This window comes from Argentina silus (genome assembly GCF_951799395.1).
Source record: "Argentina silus genome assembly, chromosome: 3".
Taxonomy (NCBI): Eukaryota; Metazoa; Chordata; class Actinopteri; order Argentiniformes; family Argentinidae; genus Argentina; species Argentina silus.
Genome location: NC_139657.1, coordinates 23840890 through 23864849, shown reverse-complemented (window position 1 = coordinate 23864849; position 23960 = coordinate 23840890). Strand labels below are relative to the sequence as shown.

Sequence of the window (23960 nt, the reverse complement as noted above, 5' to 3'; positions counted from 1 at the left end):
TGACTATCGCATAGGCTACAGCACATTTGAGTATGAGACTAGCCTAGCTGAGACTGTATTTCCCAAAGAGTAAAACACAGGCTACACAAAATACAGTCACAAACAATGTTAAAATCGTTATATGTCGGCGGAGTGGAGGAGTTTTATGTTGGAGGAGTGGATAAGTTTTGTCTTCAGTGGAGGAGACATAGTCGAATATGGCGGCCTACTGTGTGTAGAAGAATTCAGTTTGTGAGTCCCGGTGGTACAGCTGCGTAGCATTTGGCTGTTTAGTCGGCAAAAGTAGGGTATTTGTCCCAATGTGTGCCGTAAACATATCATATATATAACGATCACAACGTAATATTTTGGCGATGATTAAGCATGTTGGAGAGATGGTCATGATTAACAAGTGTTTAGTGCAAGCGGAGACTCTTCACCGTCTGGAGCGGTACGGCCTCAAGGGGAATGTAGTTAATTAGAGCTCTTCGCCGGTTACAGTCCTATCTTTTTTTGTTGTCCACTCATATCACACATATATTGTCAGGCTTGACCTAGCATTGTGACTGCCAATAGCCCCTGGTCCTACCATAGATTACTTTTTCTTATGATGATGGATAGATGATTCACTGACTTAAACAAATGTATTTGTTGTAAGTCGCTTTGGATAAAGGCGTCTGCTAAATGCCATAAATGTAAATGTAAAAATACTGGTAGGGTGGAAGCCAGTCCTATGGGAAATAATAAATGAAAATGAAAGGTTAAGGCCACAACATGTTATTGGCCCTTATTCCCTAATGAGGAACATAAAGGACAGACATGCACTTAAAAGGGGCGGGGCGTATAGTGAGCCAACCTCTCCAAGTCGTGCGATCACAGCAAGGACATGAAATGACAAACATGACAATTGATTTGTCATTAAAGCATTTGCATTTCAAACAGACATTGCTTTTTCTTTTTCAATTTGGCAGACATTATGCGTAGTCACTCATGAAAATGACAATGCAATACAGAGTTTTCATTTTCATTGTCACAAACAATACATAAAATACAATACATTTGGGAAAAGGAATCGCAAACACGAGATTCTTTAATAATTTTCCAGTTTTAATTAATTTAATATTTCATTATGGCAGGTATATGCTTCCATAGGTTTCATCCTCTTTGCTGATATTGTACTTACTCCACCCTCTAGTCTTCGTTTGTACACAGGTTTGTAAACGCCACGTACATTATGCCTCAAAGCACCTTGACCAGGAACATTAAGGAAACAATTTGATTGACACGCTTGCTGTTCAATTGACTGCCAACGCGACTATTTCACAGAGCGGAGAGTACATTTCTAACCAGTAAGGATGGTTTAGGGAGGGGCGTTGCCATGGTAAATACCATATTTAGGTTGAGCTCTCTAGGAGGCTGACATTAGTCCATGACAGCAGTAGCACCAGGGTCCAGTGTTTTCGAGCAGTCTGTAGCGGTGGATAAATAAACGTTTCAACAGTGAGGAGTGAAAGAAAAGATCTGAGAAGGGTCAGCTGTCAAAGTGAGTTCCAGCTTCTATTGGATTTCAACAACATGTAATATGTGGTAAGCTCTATGGAGACTAGGCTACCTTCATTGAAAAATGACAGTTCGACATGCAAAGCTTGAAGGTATCTAAAACTTTCATCATGCATGCTTGCAACTTGCCCTGCCATGAGCTCGTCACTTTTTTATTATTCTTTTTTTTCTTTGTTTTTCTTGTTCTTGTATGCCCATATTCAATTTGGCTCTGTTATCAAGACGAGATGAGTACCTGTGCGACCAATGAAGAATAAGACAATATTGGTTAGATCTGTTTTTTAATAGAGGAAAGGCCTAAATTACAGGACAGGTGCACGAGACCGTTATGTGATGGTCGACAGGGTTCTTTTTCAAGGGTCAAGTCCGAGAAAAGGTTTATCCGACCAACACGTGTTGCTCAGTCGCCACTATTTACTTGTGGTGGGAGGTCACTTTTGAGATTAAGATTAAAACCCTCCAGAGGGGTGAACATAGTTGTGTGTCTGTGTGTGTCACGTGTACCTGTCAATCAGAATTGTTCAGGTAAATCGACACGAATGAATATGCAAGACAGTGGGCGGCAAAGACAACAAAGTCAACAGAGCAGATCCAACAGCGTTGATGCAGACTTGAATTCATTAATAAACCTCCCCTTATCCGTGATATAGGATAGCCTATCTTCCTTTTTTTCTTTTTTGCATTGTTAGAATTTCGCTTTTTTTTTTTTTTTTTTACCACCAAGTAACTACAACGTTGATTTTCTCCAAGCACAAATCCGCCTCTCCTCATTAATGATAATAGCATCGAAACTAACACAAAAATAAACATTGCGCCAAACAAGGCAGAATAGCAAGGCGAGAAGGTTTGTTTTATGCGGACCCGGCCTGGAACTGTCTCACTAATAGGATACTATTTAGGGGGAAATGGGCAGATAAGGGCACGGATACCATTCTCCCAACTTCGGCCAGGCCCCACACCAAAATTATGTTTGTCATAAACATAGTGTAACAATTGCGCATTACTCAACCCAAAACCGACCGGACCCGTAGCCTATCAATTCTCAGAAATTCGAGCTGACCTAAACATACATTTGTTGTTGAAGTATTGGAGCAGAATCCCTTGTCCCTTGGAAACACTGTTGATTTAGCCATTAACCTGATGCTGACAATGTTTTCTTTTGTGTACACAGATGTGGTGGAGTAAAGCCATCTGCCACAGCACTTTGCTGGTCTTGAGCCTGTGGCTCTGTGTCCAAGCAGTGCCCATTTCGGTGGACAAGACTAAAGTAGTGAACCCTCATGAAGAGAAACTTGAGCCGTCACAGAACACGGTGAGTGGAGGTTGTGATGCATCAGCCGTATATGGCATATGGAATGACTAAATGTGTAGCCTACCGTGAGGTTTAGTGAAATAATGCCTGAAAGCAGAAATTGAGTCTTTTATGGTTGTCACTGAATATTTTGTAACTGTATTAAGTTGCCCATTTGCAGTAATTAAGCCAATATTCTGTGATGATATTCATTAGAAGAGGACCACTTAAACAATCTCTAATGCAGGCAATTGAGGGAAATCTTGGCCACATGAATTAAATTAAAATGTCCACTTTCCTCTCGGTCCCTTGTCCTGCCAATGCAACCACATTGTTATGTGGTTTTGGACTTTGGGTTTGTGCTACAGGACACTGGACTGCACTATGATCGCTACCTCAGGGAAGTCATTGATTTTCTGGAAAAAGACCAGCATTTCAGAGAAAAGCTTCACAACACAGACATGGAAGACATAAAAGTAGGTACAGAAGTACCCCAGCTACAGTAATACCAGCTGGCTCTCAGGCCAAGTTCCTTTGATTGTGTTTAGCTGCTTAGTCTTTGGTTGTTTTCTGAACAGCAAGGTAAGCTTGCCAAAGAGCTGGACTTTGTCAGCCACAATGTGAGGACCAAACTGGATGAGCTGAAGAGGCAGGAGGTGAACAGACTTCGCACGCTGATCAAAGCCAAACAAGACATCGAGGGAGGGAATGGTACGTCATCCAAATATGTCATATCCTGTCCCTTAGGACTGGCTTCCACCCTACCAGTATTTTTACATTTACATTTATGGCATTTAGCAGACGCCTTTATCCAAAGCGACGTACAACAAACGTACATTTGTTCAAGTAAGTGAATCATCTATCCAACAGTCATCATAAGACAAAGTAGGGACATTGTTGGAATGTCAGAGTCAAAATGTCCAATATGAGCTCTGAATGAGATCTGAATCAGTGGGTATCACTCATATAATATAAAAGGTCACATAGGAAAGTGGAAATGTGTCCATAAATAGGAAAGTGACATAGGTTGTGAAATGTGTATTGACACATTGGGGATGAGGCTAGCCAGTGCTAACATTAGGAGCTGCCAGGGATACCATTGTATCAACACAACTTCTCAGCTGTCTGTGAATCTCTTTAGCCTTGCTCTACCAATGTACAATACGTCAGGTACAAGAGATGCGACTGGTTCATTATTGTTACGGTTTTTTCATTTTTTTATGGCAACATATCAGAGTAAGGGACATTATAATTACATACTCATTCAATTACTATTAATTGTGACTAAAGTTCAGCTGTATTAACACAATTACATTATCATATGTTGCTATAGGGTCTAATAGCACTAGCACCTTACACAGTGGAGTAACTAATTTGTGTCCTTTTCCCCGCACTACTTTCCCCATAGACTTGACAGTAGACCACCAGGCTCTGCTGAAGCAGTTTGAGTACCTCAACCACATGAACCCACACACGTTCGAAGTGGATGATCTGGATCGCCTTATTAAATCGGTAGGGATGATGATATCAACTACAAGTTAAAGGAGAACATGCGGGGGCAGTGTATTTGTGCAGTCTCAAGTTGGACAGTGCAACTCTTAACTGCGCGGTTTGAAAACATAACGGTGTGACAACATGACGGCTATTGAAATCCTTAAAGGCCCACTAAAGTGACTTTGAATTTCATATCAAATTGTTTCTCTTAGTTTGTTGTATTGTCCTGCCTGAATCTCTCAATGTTTTAGATTCTGAATTGGAATTATACATTGTATGTTGACACAAACACAAAGTGTCTTCAGTTTGAACTGGCACCAATTCATCACAATCATGTGGTACTGTGGTCGTTTAAACTAATGGGTCAATACTAACCATGAAGAGAATGTCTCTCTTGTACTGTTTCTGATTGGTTTGAAATCCTTTCTAGTGCATGGTTAAGATTGAAAGTTGCATGGAGTTATAGAGACAACTGAACATGGCTTCCATGGCTTCCATTCTTTCATCTATGGTAACTATATACTCTGGTTCACTCCTCACGTGGTTAATAAAGGCTACCAATGACCTGGAGAACTTCGACAAGGAGCGCCATGAGGAGTTCAAGAGGTACGAGATGATGAAGGAGCACGACAGGAGGGAGCACTTGAACAATCTGGACGATGAGCAGCGCAAGAAGGAGGAGGAGCATTTTGAGGAGATGAAGAAAAAACATGCAGATCACCCTAAAGTCAACCACCCTGTAAGCCATTAATTAAAATTGATTCTTAACTAAAATAGATTGTGAAATCTCATATTAAAGATCCGCTCAAGATATTAAGCCCACTACAATGTGTGTGTGTAGGGCAGTCAGGACCAGCTGAAAGAGGTCTGGCAGGAGTCAGACGGTTTGGATCCAGATGACTTTAACCCCAAGACCTTCTTCAAACTACATGGTAGGATCACATCAGATCATCTTTTGACACATTCTCAAATTACAGCAAACAAAAATCTAAATGCTCCATATCGGGGGGGAAAAATACCAATTTGCTTACACCATACTCTTGTTTTTTTGAAGACTCAAATGGAGATGGCTACTTCGATGAGCAGGAGCTTGAAGCCCTCTTCACTAAAGAGGTGAGCATGTCTAATTTCTGTGTGTGTGGGTAGCAGACCTGGTGCTGAAGTGTGTGTCTGTGTCTGTGTGTGTGTGTGTGTTTTATAGCTGGAGAAGATCTACGACCCTACACAAGAGGAGGATGACATGATTGAGATGGAGGAGGAGAGACTGCGAATGAGAGAACACGTCATGAATGAGGTGAGCTGGCAGGAAGGGTAGAGCACACGCATACGTGTACAGACACAAGCTATTGTCTCCACTATCATTACTGTTTATCATTCAAACAGCTCTGAGTCAGCTCCGAATCCACACACACACACACAGACAGACACACACACAGGCACACACACACAGACAGACACACACACAGGCACACACACACACACAGGATTTCAATCAGAAACAGTACGATAAGATGAGATATTCTCTCCATGGTTAGTATTGACCACATTGTACCACATGATTGTTAATGTGCTCAATTGGTGCCAGTTCAAACTGAAAATGCTTTTAGTGCGAGTATCAACATACAATGTATAATCTCTATTCAGAATCTAAAACATAGAGATTCAGGCAGGACAATACAACGAACAAAGATATGCATAGATGGACTTCACTACAAACAGCACTGAATCAGCTCAGAATCCACATACACCCACAAACATACACACACTTATGGTTTACACAGTTGGTTCAGTGCGTTTTCTTTTACCATCATCACCCAGCCCTTTACGGTCAACCTTTTGCCTCACCTAAACTTGACTTTGTTTCTTATTTGTATAGGTTGACACCAACAAAGACCGACTGGTCTCTATGAATGAGTTCCTGGTCGCCACAAACAAGAAAGAGTTTCTAGAGCCAGACAGCTGGGAGGTAAGAGATGAGTAGTCAACACCTCAGTGTGGTCTCCTTCTCTTTCTTAGTCATTCATAGCCAGTCTAAGCCATCATTGTTATTTATTACTGTGTGTTGTAACTGATGTTGTATTTGTGTGAACCATTAGGTCAGGTGTTTGTGTAAAAAATCACAAACATTTCAGTTCAAATTAATGCATCTGTAAGTATTGGAAAGAGGAAGCATTTTGTCTTCTTTTAGCTCTATACTCCCAACAGTTTGAAATCAAACAATTACTATGAGATTCTCAGCTTTAATTCAGTGTTTTGTTTTTTAAGATTGGTTTCACCATTTAGAAATTACAACCCTTTTTATTCATAGTCCCCCTATTTCAGGGCATCAAAAGTATTGGAAAATTGGCTTGACAGATGTTTCTGGTTAGTCAGGTGTGTTCCATCACATCATGTGTGCAGGCATAAGAGAGCTGTCAATGTCTAGTATTGACTCTAGGCTTTGCATTTGCCTTTGGAGTCTGCTATTGGTGTCTGTCAACATGAGGACCAAAGAAACATCAATGAAAGTCAAGGAAGCATTATCAGAAATATAGCCAAAACCTGAGACTCAGAGTTGGAGTATAGAGTGAAAAGAAGACTAAATGCTTCCTCTTTCCAATACTTATGGAGGGCACTGTATCTCTCCTCCCTCCTCAGACTCTGGAGCAGAACCAGGCATACACAGATGAGGAGATGAGGGAGTTTGAGGAGCACCTGGCCCGAGAGGAGAGCGACCTCAACCAAAGGAATGACATGCTGCAGAAACAGAAAGAGGAGCTAGAGAGGCAGCAGGAGCAGCTCAATGCCCAGAAAATGGAGCTGCAGCAGGTATGGTAGAGTATGCACTGTATGGTAACGCTTATTATAGTGTTACGTTATTGTAAGAGCTGTGCAATAAAATCAATACCACAGATTAGAGCGGGGAAAAATTCACAATACTGTATTGATAATCCAGCCCTAGTATCGCGGTCTGTACTGGTCATCTACTATACAGACTACCAAGGTGGTACACAGCACAGTTGGCTGAATTTTCTGTTCAATTTCTACATTTTCAGTAATATATCGCAATGACCCATGTATACGTATCGTATTGTGAGGTCCTTGCCAATACCCAGCCCTAGTTACTGCACTGGTATAGGGGCAACTTAATGTGCTCTAATAACAACATTGTACTAATATATTGTTACAAATATATTTTGTAATTGTACGGTATATGAAGTTGAGGGTACTCTAGGAGCAGTCCTTATTCAGGCATTCATTACAGTGCTATTACAAAACAGTTACTTATGTACTATAACAGAATATTGTTAATGACAATGTAATTACAAAGTTAATACACAGGTATATGGGCAATTCATGTAAGTATGATCCCAGTATATTCACTTTAAGAGTTTGTAGTCTCAAACAAAACATTTGGTAAGACAATGACAGTTGTAGCAGCGAATAGCAGTCTGGGACAACCAGGCAAAAGGACTGCCACCATTCCTTCATATTGAAAGGAAATAGACTTCTTGGATTATTTGTGTGAGCCTCTTCTTCTTCTTCTCCTTATCAGGCAGTAGAACACATGGAGAGGATAAAATCCCAGAAACCAGACACTCCAGTTGAAGTCCAAGGTTAATTATACAGTTGTAAAAAAGTTTTCTTCCATCATAGACTTGTTACAATCAAGAATAATCACTGACATTTTCATAACATGATGTTTCCTACCGCTTAGACCACATAGATGGAGAAGCTGTAGGTAAAGCACCTCCTGGAGGAGAAGCACTGCCAGTCTTAACGGGAGACCGCCAACCTCTACCCCCTGGTCACCAGCAGGATTTACCAGCACACTCTTAGCAGGCCCGTGTTTGTTTGTTTGTATGTGTATGTGTATGTGTATGTGTGTGTGTGAGTGTGTGCGTATGATTCTGGCAATGAATCGTTTTTTTCATCAGTTTGTGTATTGAAAGCTGCCTACCCACGACACACCCAAACGTGTTCAACAATTTTCTGTGACCAGCAAATCAATCAGAGCAGATCATATGATTTTTATCCACTTTCAGACACCATGGCATTTGATAGCTGGCATCACCAAGACTTGAAAGAATTGCTGAAACAAGCATTCTGTGGAAAATCCACCAGGGCACAGTTCTAAATGGGAGGTGCTTTGGGAGGGATGGGTGAAGTTTTGTGCTGAATATGTGCAGTGAATGTTTTGTTTTATACATACAGTAGTTACTTCAGTAACATTGTTTCTCTGAGAAAAGATTAATTTATAATGATTTATTTTGACAGTGGTTCATAGAGGTGGAAAATAAGAGGCAATTGAATGTCAACATGCTGGGATTGAACTTTGATGTGCTGCTTGATGATATTGATATACAGTGCCCTCCATAATTATTGGGACAGTGAACCAGTGCTCTTCTTTTGACTCTATACTCCAAAAGTTTGGATTTGAAATCAAACGCTTACTATGATGTTAAAGTATATATTCTCAGCTTTTATTTGAGGGTATTTGTGTACATATTGTTTCATGGCACCAACATTTTTGGGACAATTGGCGTGACAATTTTCTGATTAGTCATAAGAGTCATAGTTGTGCAGGCATGAGAGACCTGTCAATGTCTTGTCTTCACCAGCCAAACTACAGAGGCTACTCTGCAAGGTGCAAACCACTATTTAGCCTCAAACACAGGATGGCCAGGTTACAGTTTGCTACAGTACCTAAAAAAGCCTACAGAGTTCTGGAAAAGGCTCTTGTGGACAGATAAGACTAACATTGAGTGATTTGCAAGAGGAAAGTTTGGAGAAAAAACAAACTGCCCAAGATCCACAGCATACCACATCTGTGAAACATGGTTGAGGGGGTGTTATGGTTTGGGCATGTATGGCTGCCATTAAAACTGGCTAGCTGAGTACAAGCAAATGCCTCAACTCATTCATCATATCAGTCATAATCAACACGCTTCATCATACAGTAAGACAATGTCACCAAACATACTGCTATAGCAACTAGGGAGTTTTTAGGGCCAAAAAGTGGAAAGTTTCAGATTTAAACGCGATTTAACATGGATTTCATATCCTGAAGATAAGATTTTAGGCAAAAAGACCTAAAAACAAACAACAACAGCACGCAAAGGAAATGCAACCAAATACTAAACATGAGTGCTTAATTTGGACGTAATATTAATCTGATCCAATACTTTTGGAGCCATGAAGGGGAACTATGTATAAAACAATTGTCATTCCTGAATGATAAAACCAATATGTACACAAATACCCTCAAATAAAAGCTGAGAATCTATGGTGATAGTAATTGTTTGATTTCAAATCCAAACTTTTGGAGTATAAAGCCAGAAGAAGAAAAAATGCTTCAATGTCCAATAATTACATAGGCCACTGTATTACTATGGTAAAAGCTGGTTACCTGATATTGAGAAGACAAATGGTTTATTGTGGTGATAGTGTTTTGCAGATGTGAATCCATAATGAAAACACACTGAGGTTTTAGTATGCCTTTACTGCAGTATTTTTATTTGTATTCTGCCTGCCATGAGCTCCCATGTGCTTCTTGTCAAAAATGTCTCATTTAAATGGACTTCGATTGTCAGTTTTCGTTATGGTTAATTTGGATCATACCTATTGCCTCCTTTGTAGCAGCTTTAAATGAGTAAAAAAATCTTGAATGCTATTTGTGTTCCAATTTCCAGTGTTAAAATGTTGTCTGTGTACTGTATTTGGGTGTGAGCTTGTTTTTGTGTCAATGTTCATGTATGAGGAATGATTACAGAATAGAACCAAACTTATGGATCTGGGGGGGCAGGGGTAATGGCATACATATTACTGAATGCTTCAGTTGCTGTGGTTCAAGGGGTGAAATACAGTGTGCTCATATTCACCAGGTTGCATTTCTGACCAGTTAACAGACCTAGCCTTTTTTGGTCCACCATCGAAAACCAATGAATGACCTCACATTACAGGTGTGTGTGCGTGCGTAAATCTTTCTTTGACCTCAATGCTTGATTGGTGAATTTATGAGTTATGTGTGCAGAACTCAAGTTATGTCAATTGGGATGGGTGAAAGCAAATTCCCTGCTGTATTTATCCATTATATTGCCCCAATTCACCAAGCCTGTGTTCTCAAAAGTTGGTATCTCTTCAGTAACAATGCAAATTAGAGGAGGCCACCTTAAACTATTGAGATGGACCTTTGCTCAAATACTGGAAGGCCACATCTTCGTCGTTTTTTTTGTTTAATATTGGTACTTCTCAAGAAGCCACATGATGAAAATAAAGCACGCCAAATAGATGAGATGTTAAATTGCCCCAGTGCTCCCAGCAGACCAGGTTCAGACCAGGTGCTCCCAGCAGACCACCTCCCAACTACTTACAGAATAAATCCACATTGCTGTATTTCAAATAAAAGCATTAAAAGTGATTGAGCTTGTCTATGGTTCGTCATTTTTGTATTAATGTGTTGTTCTCACAAGAAAAAGGCAATAATGGTAAACATACCACAACCTAAGGGCTTGTTTGGAGAATCATTGTTTTTTTTAACTTGTTTATTTTTTTAATTGAAGTAACCTATGACCTCTTCTGTTTTAGATGGATCTATCAGAATATGACATGAGGGATGGTGAAATGGATGTGGCAATGCAGTAAATGGTTTACTTTGTTTTACCCTGTGTTACCCTTCAACTTCAGTGGAACTGAGAAAGTTCACTAACGGGGGTGAGTTACCATGCACTTGGCCACTACTATCCTACTACTGTACTGTAAAATGACCTTCACATAATACCACAGTCTAATTAGTCTAAAACTGTAATTAGACTACTAAAAGTTGTCATTACATGGACAATTGATTGAAAAATGCTGGACACTGGAAATGCTCACTTCCTTAAATATGAGTCATTTAAGCGTTCAATGAGATAGGCCCCAGCCTTGACTGGAGGATACTTGTTTGACCCATTACAACAGGTGATAACGACCTCATCGTCTGGCTGCACAAAGAAAGCCAGAGACTGGCGTGTGCTCAAGTCACCAGAAGGGGGTAGCAAAACCCTATGGACCTAAGAGAAAAAGTTGGGGTAAAACAATTATTCTTTCATTTATGAGTCAAAATTAACCAAGGACATAAAATAGCTAGTCGAAAAGTCAGGAAAAATCAGGAAAAAGTTGGGGAAAGATCTGAAAACATACTGCAGATATGAAAATATCACTGGTCCATCTCTGCATCAGGTCAGCTATGTTGATCAGCACTGTCCCAGGGATGCTAGGGGCAGAAATATACTCCCCGGACCGGCTAAGCACCTAGGGGGAAATATGAAACAGGGACAGCATTAACTGTCAGTTCCACACCACATTAGACTAGTGTTGTCACAATACCAGAATTTTTACTTTGATACCGATACCAGATTTAGTATCAAATCTCAATACTGAAATTTGATTCATATCAGGGCAAATTTGCTCATTTATAGCCATAACATTAGACCTATGATTCATTATAGCTAAATAATTTAATGTATTTAAAGAATTGTTTAGTTCCAAAACAACACACTATTTTACACATGCCATTTGCATTGAAATGTTCAAGCAACTAAATTCAAATTTGTTTTGACAGACATTAAACATTTATTCAGCATATTACATAATATTCATATGAGCATTGTAATATGATTATACTCATAACAGCAATAAATTTAGCTATTCTACTTGGCCTGGGGTCGTCACTAGACAGAAAGTCCAAATTGCGGAGCACTGCACCCATGAATTTGTCATGTTAGAATTAAACTTTTCAATTATGCAACAGATTTTAATTGAATTGTATATTGACATACAGTAGGTTATGTATCTTTAGCTACCTATCTTTTTTGACAGCTGGTTAATCCTATCTGGCTAGCTAGCCATTTTATACGCTAACCTGTCATCTTCTGAAGTATTTGAAGAGGTCGGGTGCCAGTCACTTAGGTAAACTCACCCTTATCATCAGCTCGATAGGCAAAGTACTCCCATAGCTGGCTTCTACACTTTATCTACAATCTGCGGGCATGGAGGTATGATATCATTTGAAGAAGTAGAAACCATGCTGTCAGTCTATGTTATTGTGTTCTCTATACCCCTACAAACAGTAAAAACCATCTGCACCAATAATTCATGGAGTTATGGTATTGGCCCAGTAGCGATGCTTGGCAGCTATTTTGAAAACTAAAATTGTCCAGTGGAGAGAGAGTGAAATGCAAAGGGCAAGATTTCTTGTCATATTTTTTAAGACTAACATCATATGAGGAATCATGTTGCATATCATTTTAATCAGTAGATACTAGAGAACACTAAAATGTAATTTTCTACTTGTTCACATGTAAAATATTGAAACTAGGGATGAAATATTAGCAAAAAAAATAATGTTAATAATTTTAGGGTACTTTTCTGCCACATTTCTTCCAGCCATTTAAAGGACACACATACCTGGCACACTTTTATCACAAGTGTGGTCTTGGCCCCAAAGCAATATTAGCTGTACTTTGTTTATAGTACATTGAATACATAGATTGTTACTGTACCTGCAGGCCTCCTTCGTGGCTCTGGAAGACCAGAGTGATGCTGCCGTAGTCCGAGTGTTCTCCACAGCGCAGCTGACCCTCTTTCACACTCTCACTCTTCACCGGGGGGTAATACAGGGACCTCAGGGTGCTGCCATTTTCATCACCTACAGGGGACATACAGTATAATGATTGCTACTCCACCAATGAAACAATCATCCTCTCATTCTGTATTAATACATCACACACGCACACAAACACTAGTAACAGCCCACTCTGGGTCTCATTTTCTAAATTCAAACTGGTCTTTGTCTTGTCACAAAGTGCAGATACATAATGTAGAATAACTGTCTGGGTCAGGTTGGGTGTGGGTCAAAAATAAACTCTAGGGCTTGAGGGTCCCACTCTATTTTTGTCATGTACACATCAATATCATACACTCACGCAGGAGAGGGTTAGTCAGAGAGAGAGGCCAGGAGAGAGAGAGAAATGCGTTAATTGAAAAATCCGATAAAACATTCAGACCATTTGAATACACTATGGAGACAGGCCGGACTGGTAGATAATTAACGGTAAACATGTTTTGTCCCATCCTATGTGTCTGACTGACTGTTTTGCCCATGGGCGAAGTAAAGGGGGCTCTGCATTGCATGTCCTAGTAGATGGATTGTGTATTAAATTAAATCCTGAACAAATTATATTCAATGCAAAAATCATTTGATTGCTTTGGTATGTATAAGAAGGGTGTGTGATGTGTGACTGTAGGTAGTCCTGCAATCTTGCAATCGCTTAGCCATTTTCTGTCCAGCAGTGGTAAGCTCTGCGTTCTGACAAGCAGCGGTAGGCTCTCGCTCAAAGTTAAAAACTCCAATTGTATTATTCTAGACCATGGTTTTAAAAAACTAAAAGCCTCGGTCTCTACTTGCATAAAAGCATTACATTTTAGCTTGAAAGCAAATGCAAGGGCAACGCGCAAAATGCGCATTGGACGACTGGAAGGAATTTCAGGCAGGCTTTCAGGCTTTTTCTGACGATAGCAAGCGCGTGCCTGTTTGCATCAATTAAGGGTTTTGGCCAGATAAACTTAGTCTTCACTCAGGGTCGATAGTGTGATCCAGTAAAAAGCATCTTTATTAATAGCACATTGCAATGAGGAGAGACAAATCGATCAACGCAGAGACAACGGCCTGCAGCATGACCTGATTCTCTCTGCCGGTCTCGACTCCAACAGGACACTTTATAGTAGGACGTACCATACAATGTCAGCACTTTTTTTAAGTAAGACAAATGCATCTATCGTCGATCTGGGATATAAAATTACGATGGCCAAGGCATGAATTTGTTTATTTGAAAGTAAATGTATAACATGAAAGTCACGCTGGAATCGACCTCATTTGGCCAGGAACAATATGACTGCCATTGGAATTCCATTGGGAATTGACTTTTTGAGCAGAACTACAAGTGAGAACTACAACGGTACAACAGTGGCCACTGCGGGCCCTGCCTTGGTGTCCTCAATGGTAGTTATGGCCCTGCTTACACTGTACAAACCCCCTGAGACCAGTTAGTCGACTACTTACTCCCTATGTGTCTGTGTGCACTGAGGAAGACATCAGCCTCCAGTCCTAGACTGTAAGCCATCACCCTGAGCACCTGGAGAGAGAGGTCTTTACAGCGCAGGAAAAACGACGACTGGATCTCCTGGAATCCTGCCACATCTTCTGACAATGGCCACTTCTATGGAGCAGGAAGAGTTACACAAGAACACTGAGATCAATGATGATTTTACACTTTGCACCTAACACTGGCAACACATTAAAAAGAAGTAGGTCTAGTCTGAAGAAATAATCCATGCAGGCTTTAGATAATGAAATGAGATTCCAGAAATAGGTCATTACAATGTCTGTTCGAAGGGATGCAGTATTGAAGGCTTCCTTCAAGTCTCCTGGTCGGGAGGGATTTAACCTGTCAGCATTGCAGGACAGAGATGGTGGTAAATCAAAGTGCACAGCATATCAAAGCTTAGCACTGTACTGTTGGTAAAAGTGTACATCCAGATGTTGTCATTTGGCAGTATACCTCTCAGTCTCTGAAGACACCCAGCCATGGTTAGGGTTGTTTACAAAACTTTTCCTGCTGAAGGGCATTTTCAGTTCGTCTGGTTGAAGGAAGAATTTCCTTGATATATCCATAATCCTGTCCACCTAAGAAGACAATGCAGTTGTCTTGTCAGGAAAATTCATGTGAATGCACATAATTAGGCCTATGCCATAATCACTCTTTAATTACCAATAGATTCTGAGGGAGCTGTTACTCACATCTTGTTGAACTATGCCTGTATTTTTCAGATAGACAAACCCCACTTCAGTAAAGGCTGTTTTTAACTCCTTGCTTAAAATCTGTATTTGCTCGTCCAATACATCGTTTTCTCCCAATTTGTACGTTCCAAAATCAACCACAGGTATCTTCATTTTTGTGATAATAGGTTTGTGAAACGACGTGATAAATAAAACTTTCATTCAGAAGTACGCACACAGATTCCAGAGACAAGTTTACGTTAGCTGGCTTCCTCCTCTCTCAGCCGCTCTTGAACCATGTGACAGTTTGGGCCGATAGATTAAAGCATCACCTTTTGCGCAATTCATATGGCAGACAGATCCTTGCTGAAGCGAGAGTTTGTTACTTACGCCTAAACTACATTAACACCGAAACGAAAGCGTACCGTCATAGCTCCTTAACAGTTTTCACCAAGGCTATATTCTTTAAACCTCAACAACTAACCTGCAATTTAAATTATTTTAAGTAGCCTATACCTGCATGACATCCAAGAATTGCGTCAACACTGTTTATCTTTTTGTAATACAAGCCTAAAATGTGATACCGAACCTTCAATCAAGTGTGTTACAAAAACAACAGTGCTCTTAACCTTTAGTCTGTATGTGCAGTCAGCAGCTCCACTAAGGGAGTTAACTTTCTTGGTGTTGTATGTTGAGAATGGTTGAGAATTTTATTTTTTTATTTTTTATAAATAAAAAATTGTTTATTTTTGGTTCACACCTTAAAAGGTGTGAAAGGAGGGATTTGTTAGAAATTATTTTTATGAAAACAGTTGTATCATAATGCTCAATAGCAGACAAATAAATAAAGCTTTTCAGTTCTTTATTGAGAAGTTGTTGATAATTGTATTTGATATTCCATGTGCAAATCAATTGAATTAATGTTTTTTAATCATCTGATCCAGGAAACATTTATCTTTGGTAATCATTAACTTTTGATTGAGAAGTTGTTGATAATTGTACTTGATATTCCATGTGCAAATCAATTGAATTAATGTTTTTTAATCATCTGATCCAGGAAACATTTATCTTTGGTAATCATTAACTCTTGATTGAGAAGTGTTAGAAATTATTTTTATATAAACAGTTTATTTTTGCTATAATAAAAATACATTACTGCAGTGTGCTAAATGTACTAATGTGATGGCCTGTTGATAAATGAGCGATGGATCAAGCATTAGTCCCGTGGTACGTTGGATTAATACATGGAGAGGTTAAGCCAGGTCATCAAGAAAGATGTTGCAACACACGCTTACACAAAAGAACTATAGTGGAACAATACCAGGCTAGGGAAGACATACCAGAGTAGGTGTCTTATCTCTTACAGGGTGCTGACCCCGCAGCTGGGATGAATGGTGTGACCAGCCCGTGAACAACAAGGGATGCCAAGTCTAAACCGCGGTTCCTCCCCAACCAAATAGCCAATCACAACCATTTTGTATACTGTAAATACTTTGTTTGACTGTTTGAATGCATCCATTTTTGGAGGGTTGGTTACAGATTAACAGCTTGCTGACTGTGATTTTCTTCGCCAAAAGTGGTCCTTGTACAAGCCTAGAATTCTGACATATAAATAAATAGCTAAAAGTAAGAAGTAGTTTGTCTTCTCCTTCAAATAAAGAACACGTTTTCTCACATGTAGCTGGCTCAGCCGGTTTTGTAAGCGGAAGATTGTGAGTTCGATACCCGCTTAGCTGCTCTACGCTGTCAACATGACTGCCAAAGGGTTAATCAAGGAAGCCATTATTAGGCTGAAAAATCTGGAAAAAAAACGATTAGAAACATCAGTAAAATGCTTCACTGTCCCATTACTTATGCAGGGCACTGTATATCAGAGATGGGCCTGCATGACATGCACAGGTGACTTAAATCATTAGTACTGTAGCATTACTGTGTCAACCCAGTGAGCTCTGTGTGTGCGTGCGTGCGTGCATCTTTCTAACCCCAATACAGATGTGTACGTCAGGGTACCCCATAGAAAATGTCCCTTATGTTAAACTCTAGGTTTTCATCCCCCTTGAACACACCAGTTCTTATGGTGACCTCATCTGATGACAGCATACACATCTGGTGCTACAGAAAACGGATACAGAGGCTTGGCGCAGGTGGTCACTTCAGAACAACGGATAACGCCTCATACCCAGTTGGTGAAGTTATAACTACGACAGGAATACAGTCGAGTGCTTTTGACGTGGGAACAACTCTGCAACCAATGATATTTGGTTTGCAATTCATAGTGAATAAACTACTAACATACATTATACTAACACATGTGATTGTTCACAATTAAGTATGTTGAAATTGTACAGAAATATTAATATTATTGTTTTACCATTTACTGTCCAAATCAGCGTGTTTTCAAGGTCGTTCAAGACAAGTCGGAAAATCGGAAATACGAGCTCCGAGTGTGCAACAAGTGGGAAAATCGGGGATCATCCTCGAGCAAACAACAATGTTTTTCTAAGATGTTGAAAACACTATGCGTTTTGGAGAGTTGTAAACTTGCACAATTTAAAGTTAAAGCGGTTATAACTGGTAAACGTTAGCCATCACGTGCGGGCGTTCATGCTGTTTGGAGTTTTCAACTTCAAATCACTTGAACGGTCCGAACTCGTAAACTCGGCTATCATACTGGTCCTAGTTTCCCACTTGGAACTCCGATTTGGAGCGTCGTTCTAGTGGTTATTTCCAATTCAGGAACTCGATTAGTATAGGGGAAATAAACCAGTTAGATGCAGTGTGTAGGGAATCAGGATTATCCGTATGGATTGTAACACAGCCTGTGATTAATCTCGTTCCCAGACTCTTACACCCGCTGAGAGCTATAGCCTAGGGACGAGGTTACCCTGATTGACACCAGCTGTGCCTAAACCTTTGGTGCGACCTGTGAGTCGCATGATTTTATCAAAATCAAGCAGTCTTGAGTTTCAAATATGTTCTACTTGAAAGACGAATGGAATATTTCTTTTGCTGGTTGTGGGTTCATGGGCATTTATTATGTGGGTGCCTCCAGTTGTTTCCTTGAGCGAGTCCCACAACTTGTTCAAGGCGCATCCAAAATCTATGGGGCCTCGGTAGGTGCAATAATTGCCGCGGTGCTTGCCATTGGAACGCCTATTGGTAAGTAGTGGGCTAATGGATATTTGTTACCTACACTTCTGAGGAAGTTCGTTATTTTTAATCATATTATTTTTAATCATATTTGTAACCATTGTGCTATGAGTTGGAGAGGTGTAGAAGGAGATGTGGGGGGTGGTATTATTACATGACAACTATTGCTTGGCCATGCCTCTAGAAATATCCTCATTTTTATTGTCCATCAGGGCCTACCTGTATTTTCGGATGCTCAGAGAGCAAATACAATGTATTTTTCTCCTTACAGAGCAATGCTGTGAGAATTTGATGTCAATGGCCAAAGAGGGCAGAAAGCGATGCCTTGGTACTTTACACCCCTCTTTCAACCTGCTGAAGATAGTCCGTGACTCTCTGGTCTGTTACTTACCAGATGATGCCCACCTCCGTGCCTCTGGAAAACTATATGTGTCCCTCACCCGAGTGTCCGATGGGAAGAATGTGTTGGCATCAGAGTTTGACAATAAAGAGGAACTCATCCAGGTACAATAGTATAGTCTAAGACAGGACGAGTTGCAAAGATACACATAGACTGAAGCCGAAAAACACATGCCCGCACTATAAAGCTGGATAAATACCTGCTTCAAGATATCCTACTTGTTTGTTGTGTTCCTTTTTGCAGTCAGTTGAAATGAATTTTAAATACTCACCAGAAGTTATGTTTTTTCAGTTGGTGGTGTATTCTGGCTGCCCGCTCTTGTCAAGCGCACCCTTCCATTTACCTCCAAGCGTAACACGTAATGTCGAAGACTCTTATTTTGATGAGGGGAAGGGGTACGGAACACACCACCGCCACGTAGAAAAACTAAGTATTTTGACTTGAAGAGACAACACAATAAGCAAATATGGATATCTTGAAGCAGGTTTTTATTCAGCATAATAGTGCGGCCATGTGTTTTTCGTTTTAAGTCCATGTACACTCACCGAACACTTTGTTAGGTACACCTTCTCATGGTGGTGGAAGAATTGAGGCTGTTTTCAGAGCAAAGGGAGGCCATACCCAGTATTAGTACAGTGTTCCTAATAAAGTGTTCGGTGAGTGTATATTTTTGCAACTCAAGGGAAGCCTCTCATAGTGAAACAGTTGCTTTTCCTTTCTGGACCCTGTGAAAGCTACTGTAAGCCACAGTAATAATTGATTGAAACATTTTAAGAGCAGGCATGCAAAAGTTACCATCATAGGCCCCTACACAGTAGATCACAAGTTGTATGTAAGTAGAATTCCTACCCCATTACAAATGCTACTTTTTTCCAATATATTTTATATCCATAGGCCCTCATATGTAGCTGCTTTCTCCCATTTTATTGTGGTGTGATTCCACCTTCTTACCGTGGAGTGGTGAGTTAACAAGTATTAACCTTAACTCAAACTTGACTTATTTAGTTTTGCACTCTCCTCAGCCTGTACAATTTGCCTATATGTCATGTTGCTTGTTTTACCAGCAGTCTGAATGTTATTTCATTGACTATCAATTCTTCCCTTCTATGTACAGAAGTATCTTGACACCTCTCTCTATATAGCGTTATGTGGATGGTGCCATTAGCAACAATTTGCCACATTTTGACGTGAAGAACACCATCACAGTTTCCCCATTCTCTGGTGAGAGTGATGTCTGCCCCAGAGAGAGCACTCTGAACTTCCATGAGATGCGCTTCAATAATGTCAGTATCCAGATAAACACTTACAACATGATACGATTGACCAACTCACTTTTCCCACCGGAGCCTGAGGTGAGCTACAGTGAAAGTTCGGACTCTTGATTCTAATCTTTTTAGTGAGAATCTAGAGCAATGCAGTTGTTTTCATTTACTCTACCATGCGATTTATGTTTGACAGACAATGGCGGAGATATGCCACAATGGGTACATGGATGCTCTTCGGTTCTTACAAGAGCACAGTGAGTTGCTGTCTTTACTACAGACTGTTGATGTTCAATAACTCATATTCATGAAGATTTTTCTCAAATAGATTTCTTCATTCATTGATGTAAAATCTAGACCTCCTACCAACTGAGTGTCCCTCTGCCAGTATGTTGACTGAAAGAGACTCTTCTAGACCCTCTTGCTGTGAGATGGTGAATGACCCAACAGAGGCCACCAGGACTAAGCTGCTACGGAGACTCAACCCCCCACGCAAGCATCACTGGTGGCTGGATGAACAAAGTATTGAAAACCTACCAGTCCTTGTTAAAAAGGGTAACACAATCTACTTTATCATACTCATTAAACATCATTTAGCTTTTCTTGATGTCAACATTTTCCCAACCGTTGCTCAACACAAGGCCAGGGCTCCATTGACCTCTATAAACATAGCGTACAGTATATCTTTTCAGTTTTAATCTGTATGGATGTCCTCAAGGCTTGTGTTATTGTTTTGTCTGTTGCCTATGAGTGTTTCAGCGTTGTTGTTGTCAGTGTTGTGTGAGGCGTGCAGGGAGAGACATGCAGGGAGTATGTTTGCCCAGGTGACAGAGCTGCTCCCAGTACGAGTGGCCTCTTACATGCTGATGCCCTGCACTCTTCTAGTGGAGTCGGCCTACTCCATGGCTCAGAGGTAAGGGTCCGCCAATGTCATGATATCATTTCAATGGATTTCTTTAGCACCTTTCACTTGGTCTCAAAGCATTAATTGTAGTGGGGGACCTTTTATAACCTCAGTGAAGAATGCGGTATGTGTTCCATAAAGTGAGCATTGATGAACCAGATATGTGGCAATCATGCATGTCACCTAGTTAAAGTGGTAATTCAAGGGACATGAATATGCCTGTTATGATTGGGCTGTTCTGAAGCATGCTAAAAATCAGGAAAAGACGCACTCGGCTCTAAGAAAGTAGAGTTCTAATGAATGTGTCTTTGGGTGCTGTAGCCCAGGGTTGATCCAATAAGTAAATAATACAGGCAGTACTATCAAATATAGAAAAATAAATAATAATTGAATGCATATAAGCAGTCACTGTGGACATGTTTTGGCTTCAGGCATGTTAACAGGGGTTCTACCACTCACATTTTTTGCACTGAGCGATGCGGTAGCTACTGTGAGTTATCAAACAATCTTGAGTCCATGGACTGTCTTCAAGTTATAAATGGGATAAATGTATAGTTCGTATCTTTAATGAATAAAGGTAGGTAATTATGTTGACATGATAATGTGATAATGCCCTTCAGACTTGTGGACTGGATCCCAGACGTGCCATCTGATATGCACTGGCTGTATGGTATGGCTGGTCACATTTACAAACAGGCATGGAAGGGGACAGCTCAAGAAACAGACAGGTGTGTCGGCAAATGCTCTCATGTTTATGTGCTGTTATTTCAGTCCTTCTTCTTAGAACAATTAGCCTAGTCAGTAGACTGATGTCCAAGAGTGCACTACCATTATGATATTCACATTTGTGCTGTATTTGTTATTCTTGAGCATTAGACTATGATTCCTAGAAATGGAAAATCAGTAAAAGATGTGAAGTCAGTGTGTGTGTGTCTGTGTGTGTAAACATGCAGTGAGGCTCCTGTGTGGGGGTGCAGCAGCCTACCTTCAGGCCTGGAGCTGTGGGCACAGAAAGGAGAGGAACAGGCCTCTGCCTCTGTCCTCGGTTGTGACCTCCAAGAACTGCTACTGGGACACCCACAGCAGTATCCTACAACAGCCCCCCACCCAAACTTCACCCCCCAAATTAACATTTGATGAGGGTGGTTTGCCATCATCAACCAAAGCAGGGGGCAGTTGGGGTTTTGGCCTAAGTCGAGCAGTCTGGTGGATGCATAATATCACATCGGAGCCAGTCTCAAGCCCCAGTGCCTTGGAGGACCCATGTCCCCCATTGTCATCAAGTCAGTGAACTCATTCATTGTAATGTTTCACTGGAATATGTCACAAAACAGAACCAATTAATTAAATGAAGATCTTTGCTGCTTAAATAATGGTCTTTAATTATTTTGTTGGTACAGTATGCCTACAGTGTCTTACAATTATGACTTACTGAATGGACAAAAATGTTGATATACAGTGGTTTCAGAAAGTATTCAGACCCCTTCACTTTTTCCACATTTTGTTGTGATGTAGACTCAATTTCAAATGGATTAACACATGACAGGAATTTACCTTAACACTGGTAGTGAGAATTCAGTGTGGCGGTAAAAAAGGCAGTACATTTAATTACAAACACTACCAAATGATCTATGCCTAACAGATGATGATTTGCCAGAACGGCTACAAAGATGCGCTTAGATTCTTATAAGAGCACGGTAAGCTCCTCTGTTCTTACTCACTTTTGGTTTCATATTGATAAAAAATTATTTAGGGTAATGTTATTTTGTCCATTAAAGTTGATACTATATTGCAAATGTATCCATTCATTGACATAATATGTATTTAAGACCACCTACAAACCGAGTACCCTTCTGCTAGTATGCTGACTTCAACACCCTCTTGCTTTGAGATGGTGAATGAGCCAACAGAGGCCACTGCTGAAGAGACAGTCAACCAAGACCATGCTTCTCCAGAGACTCAACACCCCACGCAAGCAGCACTGATGGCTGGATGAGCAGAGTGTTGAAAACCTACCTGTACCCATTAAAAAGGGAAACGAAATCTGATTTTGTGAAAATCTATCTGCTCTGTATGTTGCTGTGCTCGTTTTAGTTTGGTTGGATGAACTCTGTGTGTTAGTATTCGGCCATGATGAGTGTTTCATGGGTGTCATGTCTGTGTGTCAGTGTTGTGTGAAGCGTGCAGGGAGAAGAATGCCGGTAGTCGGTTTGCCTCAGTTGCCTCATACATCCTCCCCCCAGTGGAGTTGGCATATTCCATGACTAAGAGGTAAGTTACCCCCAATAACCAATTTGTGGTGACAGGTTTTCAGTGTAATATCATACTCCTGTACCAGATGCAAAATGAGAAATTGTTATTTTGTTGATGTACTTCAGACTAGTGGACTGGATCCCAGACATGTCATCTGGTATGCGCTGGATGTATGGTTTGGTTGGTGACATATGCAAACGGATATGGAAGGGGGGAGCTCAGAAATCGGACAGGTATGTGTCCACAAACCCTGTGTCGGTGTGCTTCAAAAGTACTGAAATGTTTCTTTCCCAGGGATTTCAGCCATCTTGACTCTTTGATTCTCAAAGCAATGTATATAACTTGATCAATTGCCTCAATAATGTGCTTTTCTTAACAGTGATCCTTCTCCAAGGAGGTACAGAAGCCTGCCTTCAGGCTTGGAACCATATAGAGGAATCAGAGATGTATCTGGTCAAGGTTTAGGATCAGAAACAACCCAATGCGCAAAGAGAAGAATGAGAAAGTCCAAGGGATCAAGGAAAAAAATACCCTGAATCTTTGAGTGGTGTGAGCACCCATATAGCCCTTCTGGTCAGAATGATCTCCCATCACAGGCACTTCAGCAAACATGACTGACAATATCATGCCTGAAAAAAAAAAAAAAAAAAAAACTGAAGACAGCCCAGGCCTGGGTGTCACAAGATAAACAGGAGCGGAGGGGGGGGGGGCGGCTTGGTTGAAGGGCATCTTGTCCATCTGACAATGGGTGAATCTCAAAGTTTTTCCTCAATTCCTCTCTTACTTCAAAAAGTATTGGAGAACAATATCGGAGATTCCTCCCCTTCGACAATTTCCTCCAATGCTTTTTAAGCAGGAGCAAGGAAAGT

The 23960-nt window shown here is 40.5% G+C and overlaps 3 protein-coding genes across 4 annotated transcripts; 2 read left to right on the top strand and 1 right to left on the bottom strand.

The window, feature by feature from the left end:
- Positions 1 to 1393: 1393 nt before the first annotated feature.
- Positions 1394 to 8154, top strand: nucb2b (nucleobindin 2b). 2 transcript variants are annotated; one of them, XM_083666744.1, is made up of 13 exons: positions 1394 to 1522; positions 2711 to 2851; positions 3199 to 3306; positions 3409 to 3541; positions 4239 to 4342; positions 4878 to 5063; positions 5166 to 5256; positions 5379 to 5437; positions 5526 to 5618; positions 6201 to 6290; positions 6962 to 7132; positions 7860 to 7920; positions 8022 to 8154. In XM_083666744.1, the coding sequence occupies exons 2-13, from the start codon at positions 2711 to 2713 to the stop codon at positions 8141 to 8143; spliced, it is 1359 nt and encodes a 452-aa protein (XP_083522870.1). In that variant the 5' UTR covers positions 1394 to 1522; the 3' UTR covers positions 8144 to 8154. The 2 variants fall into 2 exon arrangements, with proteins under 2 accessions (XP_083522870.1, XP_083522871.1); XM_083666745.1 differs by having other exon boundaries at positions 1424 to 1566.
- LOC310802412 (uncharacterized protein) lies at positions 8151 to 15372 on the bottom strand. Its single transcript, XM_083666746.1, has 7 exons — positions 15144 to 15372; positions 14905 to 15029; positions 14724 to 14790; positions 14406 to 14562; positions 12847 to 12992; positions 11486 to 11596; positions 8151 to 11355 (listed from the first exon to the last, which is right to left on the bottom strand). The coding sequence occupies exons 1-7, from the start codon at positions 15342 to 15344 to the stop codon at positions 11176 to 11178; spliced, it is 987 nt and encodes a 328-aa protein (XP_083522872.1). The 5' UTR covers positions 15345 to 15372; the 3' UTR covers positions 8151 to 11175.
- A 2722-nt stretch (positions 15373 to 18094) lies between these two features.
- On the top strand, positions 18095 to 23556 carry LOC310802243 (patatin-like phospholipase domain-containing protein 2; the record flags this gene model as incomplete). The annotated part of the gene is made up of 11 exons (XM_083666535.1): positions 18095 to 18281; positions 18544 to 18776; positions 19567 to 19632; positions 19815 to 20024; positions 20131 to 20191; positions 20385 to 20489; positions 20709 to 20847; positions 21459 to 21508; positions 23007 to 23109; positions 23217 to 23362; positions 23471 to 23556. 11 exons carry the CDS (start codon positions 18095 to 18097, stop codon positions 23554 to 23556), a joined length of 1386 nt encoding a protein of 461 aa, XP_083522661.1.
- Positions 23557 to 23960: the final 404 nt, after the last annotated feature.

Excerpts from the sequence above, each read along its gene's own strand:
- nucb2b (XM_083666744.1), top strand. The coding sequence starts at position 2,711 with ATGTGGTGGAGTAAAGCCATCTGCCACAGCACTTTGCTGGTCTTGAGC. Across the intron at positions 3,542-4,238 it reads AGACATCGAGGGAGGGAATG|ACTTGACAGTAGACCACCAG; the intron begins GTACGTCATCCA and ends CTTTCCCCATAG. Across the intron at positions 6,291-6,961 it reads TAGAGCCAGACAGCTGGGAG|ACTCTGGAGCAGAACCAGGC; the intron begins GTAAGAGATGAG and ends CTCCCTCCTCAG.
- LOC310802412 (XM_083666746.1), bottom strand. The coding sequence starts at position 15,344 with ATGAAAGTTTTATTTATCACGTCGTTTCACAAACCTATTATCACAAAA. Across the intron at positions 14,563-14,723 it reads CATCCCTTCGAACAGACATT|AAGTGGCCATTGTCAGAAGA; the intron begins GTAATGACCTAT and ends CCTGCTCCATAG. Across the intron at positions 11,597-12,846 it reads GCCACGAAGGAGGCCTGCAG|GTGCTTAGCCGGTCCGGGGA; the intron begins GTACAGTAACAA and ends ATTTCCCCCTAG.